This window comes from Austrofundulus limnaeus, unplaced genomic scaffold (assembly GCF_001266775.1).
Source record: "Austrofundulus limnaeus strain Quisiro unplaced genomic scaffold, Austrofundulus_limnaeus-1.0 Scaffold160, whole genome shotgun sequence".
NCBI lineage: Eukaryota > Metazoa > Chordata > Actinopteri > Cyprinodontiformes > Rivulidae > Austrofundulus > Austrofundulus limnaeus.
Genome location: NW_013952562.1, coordinates 1,034,392 through 1,039,671, shown reverse-complemented (window position 1 = coordinate 1,039,671; position 5,280 = coordinate 1,034,392). Strand labels below are relative to the sequence as shown.

The window sequence follows — 5,280 nt, the reverse complement described above, 5'->3', positions numbered from 1 at the left end:
CAAATTCTCCTAAATCACTCGTACGCACAACTTAAGAACAAATCTGTGCGTACAAACGGTTCTTGCATGTGGCCCATTATGTTTTTATGATTGCTGAAAACCCAAATCGTAATCAAGATCAAAATCTGATTAATCGCCCAGCCTTATGCACTGTATACACTCTGTTTATGCAGGAAAATCATCTAACAAATGACCAGATAAAGAAATAAACAGTTCTGTTAGCAAAATGAAATAAAAAACAACTACAAATATAAGTCCAGTGTGTGTGTGTTACCTGAGTGGAGTCTCCAGGATGGTGAGAAAGCGTGTAAACTGTGAGACAACCAGAGATTTAACGCTGCTGTCCTCTGATCGCAGACGCAGCAGGCCTCCCATCAGAGCCTTCACCTGCACAAACACAGAAAACACGTTAAAGGTAAGATTTTGTAAACTTTACTTTGAATATAAAAAAATGAGCCGACATGCAGAAGGTCAGTGAAAAACCAAACGATTTGTAAAGTGCAACTTTTTTATGTTTCATTCCTTATTTTACTGCTCTGCAGAGAAACGTTTAGGTTTTCTCCTCTGGTCTCAGATCAGGCAGTGAATACCTTTGAGCTCGTCCTCCACCTCTCGGAGCTCCTACTTCTGTCCTCTTCCATCTCCTCTGGTGGAAACTCCACCAGCTCACTGGTCTTGATCTCACTTCGACAGAGAGGACACCGAGCCCTCTCCTGTAAATCATTCATCATTAAGAGAAATGATGGGYGGTGCGAACTTAAAAAAAAAMAAAACAATGATGCTGAGAGCTTGAGGTGCACCTGCTCGTTGCTGATGACCTGGGCGATGCAGGGTCGGCAGTAAACGTGGGCGCAGTGCGTGATGACGGGCAGGTTGATGGAGTCCAGGCACACGGAGCACTCCTCGTCGGAGCCGCTGGCCAACACCAACCGCAGCTTTTCTATCAGACGCTCCCGCAGCTCTGCGGGCGTCGCCGCTGTGCCTGCATGCAGGAAGGGGGAACAGGAAGTGGAAATATGACTTTACGTTAGGTAGATCCAAAGAAGAGCAAACAGGTTTTGTACTGCAACTCCAAAAATAAAAAATAAATAAAAAATTCAACACAGCACTGGATTTCTTCTCCCCCCACTGCTCAGTACAAGAGCCACACTGGTGTTAAAGTAAAAAGGTGCAAACAGCCAAGCTGTTCACCTAATGGGTGTAAAAATAACAGACTGATAACATCATGATCTTTACAATTATATGTGACTYATCATATCGAAATGAGGATTAAGTAAAATATGGTCAAAATGACCTAATTACACTTTCAGATTCTTGGCTTTAAAAGCTACATTTTGATACCTGGACCATTCTGATATAAGCTTATCCAGAGATATGACATAATTTGTCTTGTTCGTTATGATAAAACATTAATATTTGGTCTGGATCCTAATTTTATGTTATTTTTATGAGAAATTCTTCATTTCCTTATGAAGAAGAAACCTCACATTGATGAATATTGAGATTTCCAAGCTGGAAAGAAACAAAAATTTTGCTAGCTCACAGGGAAAATCTCAACTTTGAAGGTGTTTTTTCCTCAAAATCAGTTATTTTGTTGCTACTGCTGTAAAAAGTGCTTCAAAAAAATTTTTATGATTAAATTTTATAGTTCATTCAAATGAAACACTTATAAAGCATTTATTTTATATTTTGACGAAATACAATTTTCGGAAGTGTTTTTATCAAAACATTATTTTTGTCTTATTTCTCCATATATCACTTTTAGACTTAATCCTCATTTCGATGTGATGGGTCACATACAGTATTTTTAAATTCCTATTGTCAAAAATCCTAAAAAATAATCCTAAAATTAATTTCTTCTGGTTGGTTAAAACCAACAACTCCACAACTAAAACTAAATGGGGACCATGCACATCTGAATTCACATGTAAAAAAAATACATCGTTATCAATAGCAGGGTTTTCTCCAGCTGCCTTGAGCTTCCACAACAATAAACTGATTTAACCGCTGCTCCTGAAAAGTTGACGCAAAAAGTTGTAAATTGTGGAAGTGCAGCGCGGTTMACAACACGTCTCGTGTTTCCAGAAATAAGTTAGAAGTTGGCYAGAAAACACTGGTGGCAAAAGCAGATTGTTTTAGTGAAATCCCACACAATGAAGCGCTAAACAAATTTCATTCAATGTGCAGAAATTATTAAATTAATAATTAAAAATCTACAGCTGATAACTTTCGGAGTGACCGCCACAAATAATCAACATCAACAAACACAAAAACTCTCAGCTTTACAGACATCAGACTAAAATTTGGTATGAGGGTTGCGACATCTCATGAGATTACACGTAATATTTTTTCCAAGGTTTAACCAAAACCGCTACAATCCAACATACGATGATTTCAGTCTGAAACTCCGCCTTTAATAACATGCTTAATTTGCCTAATTGTTTAATTTTTCATCACTCTTCTCCAAAACATTGATATTATTCCTGAGTGTGATAATCTTAATAACTACAGATGTATTTGACCTAAATCTGATGGTGTGTTGGGCAGCAGGTCAGGGTGGCAGCAGTGCTGGCGGAGCCTCATCAGGATGGCGAGAACATCAGCATAGTTCCTCAAGACCGACCCTTCAGCTACGTATCTGTAAAACGCACACATATTTATACTGTTAGTACAACATGACACGCTTTGTGCTGTAGATACTCCCATACCTCGTCTCCTCAAACATGCCTGCACGTGTTCAGCCCCACTCAGCCCACCCGTTACCTGCCGACGGTACGTTTGCCCTCGGTACGTGCCAGCTCGTACTCCTCCCTCTCCTGCGGGCTGAGCTCCACCTGCTCCACAAACACAGACTTCTCCGGCAGCRACACCAGTCGGCGGCCGTTTAGCTCGCTGCTCTTGGTCCGCCTCAGGGTGATGCACCTCACCAGGTTCTGGAGGTTTCTGTGCACAGCATCAAGTGGTCCGATTTTTTAAAAAAAAGTCTACAAAACGCTTTAAAGAGTTTCTCTTTCACCCAGTCATACACACTTTTTATACTTCTTCACATTTTATGCAGCACTTATTTATTCTCACTCATACAAAACAGAACAATAAACCTATTAATTACATTAAGCCAAAGTAAAAATATTTAAATGTTCCTTGAATTAATGTAACATTTCGTGTGCAATCTTATTCAATACTGAATGATGTCTTGCTCAAATTTTAGGCTGRAAATGACCTTTAGCTACTACGATATCAAATTTTAGCTCAATATCTGTAAAACTGACTGAATTGTAGCATTTTTTGTGCTTTTAAAGGCCATATTCAGGTAAGAGACTCAAGGTTTCACTCAGACAATGGCGCCCTCTGGAGTATTATTGAGGCAGTGCAGGAGTCCAGCAGTAAATCTGTGAGTAAACGCTCACTGAAGGCCTTCTCTGTCTCCTTGTGTGACGGGTCTCTGGATCACTCTGTTCCACCACTCCCGAACATCGAAGGGCTTCAGACGCAGGAAGGCCAGCAGCATCCACAGGTCCTTCACACTGTTCTGGATAGGAGTACCTGAAAGGAACCACAGCAACTGTCACCTGGATTTTCTCCATTAAACCACGTGGGTACTGAATGATTGGAATATTTGTGATCTAAAATCAGCTGTAGAAAAAAAATCACAAAAACATCAGATCATTATCCTATTCTATTTTCACATTAACAGCAACCCGACCCCTCCAAAAAAAATTTAATTAATTTCAGCATTTCTTTTCCTGAAATCTGCATCAGCTGCGTTCTTATTGTGTCCTTCTGTCAACTGCATCTCTTAGCTACTGTTTTGGTATGTCTAGCTTCTAGATAGGGTTTTACTAATTTTAGCTTAAAACTACATTTTTGTTAAATTTAACATTTAGATATGTTTTTGGTCATTTTTGGTTTTAGCAACATTTTTTTCTAACATCCTGACAACACAAAGCAACTGTTTTTAGCTGTAGTTCTTCTAAAGTGGCTTTTACTGTTCACTGTAACTTTTAGCTGCTGTTTTACTCATTTAGGCTTTCGGCTATAGTTCTGTTATTTTATTGTTTGGCTACTGTTTTGATTAGTTTAGCTTTTAGATACTATTTTGCTAAAATTAGCTTTTAGTTCCAGACATGCAGATTTTAACTTTTAGCTCCGGTTTTTCTGATTTTAGCTTTAAGCTATATTTTTGTTAATCAAAGCTTTTAAATGTTTTAGTAATTTTAGCTATTTGCAAAAATTTTTGTAACATTTTTAAACATGTAGCAACTGGTTTTAGCTGCAGTTTTTCAAATTCATGCTTTTAGCTACTATTTTTCTTATTTTAGCTTTTAGCTAATATTAATTTTAGCTTTTAGCTACGCTTTTGTTAATTTTATTATTCGGCTACTGTTTAGTAAAGTTTCACTTTTAACTACTGCTTTGCTAAATTTAGTTTTTACCTCCAGTTTTGCAGATTTTAGATTTTAGCTGCGGTGTTGATGGTTTTCACTTTGAGCTACATTTTTGGTTACTTGCACTTTTATATATGTTTTGGTAATTTTAGCTTTTTTTTCTAACATTTTTTAAACATGCAACAACTTTTTTTAGCTGTAGTTCTGCTAATTGTAGCTTTTAGCTAATATTTTGCTCATTGTAGCTTTTAGCTATTGTTTGGCTAATTTAAGCTTATTTTGTTAATTTTATTGTTTGAATTCTGTTCTGTTAAATTTGACTTTTAGCTGTAGTTCTACTGATTTAAGCTTTTAGCTTTAGTTTGGCTGATTTCAGCTTTTGTTCTGTTTGAATTTTGAACAATTAAACGAACTCCAGCAGTCATTCAGCAGCCTCTGTCTTTTCACAGCAAATTTAATTCCTCTCGTTATTTTCATTCCTTCTCACACAAAGTAACTAAAGTTTTTTGTTATTTTTTTATTTTAAAGTACCTGAGAGAATCCAGCGCCGCTGAGCTTTCAGTTCCAGCACAGCTTTGCTCATCTGTGCGTTTGGGTTTCTTACGACGTGTCCTTCATCCAGGACCACCCTCAGCCAATTAATACCATGCAGGGGACTTTTAYTCTGAAAGAAAACCTCAGTTTTTAACTCAGCTTCTGTAAGAACTCACCCTGTTCAACATGCCTCAGTGGATAATAACTGAAACAAAGGTTTTTTAGGTCTCCATTAGAGCTGCAACGATTAATCGATGACTAATCGATTATTAAAATAATCGATGACTAATTTAATAATCGATTAATCGTTTTTTTCTTTACTTTGTTTTTCTCTCCAAACTGCTTTGACACCTTCCACTGC

The 5,280-nt window shown here is 37.5% G+C and overlaps 1 protein-coding gene across 1 annotated transcript in view; it reads right to left on the bottom strand.

Annotated features, from left to right (window-relative positions):
- Positions 1-5,280, bottom strand: part of hltf (helicase-like transcription factor) — a gene marked incomplete at its 3' end in the record, with an annotated part of 22,928 nt that overhangs the window by 5,350 nt on the left and 12,298 nt on the right. The window contains 7 exon segments of the mRNA XM_014017081.1: positions 275-387; positions 591-713; positions 801-982; positions 2,523-2,638; positions 2,764-2,943; positions 3,408-3,543; positions 4,917-5,049. Of these exon segments, the coding sequence (XP_013872535.1) occupies positions 275-387; positions 591-713; positions 801-982; positions 2,523-2,638; positions 2,764-2,943; positions 3,408-3,543; positions 4,917-5,049 (983 nt within the window).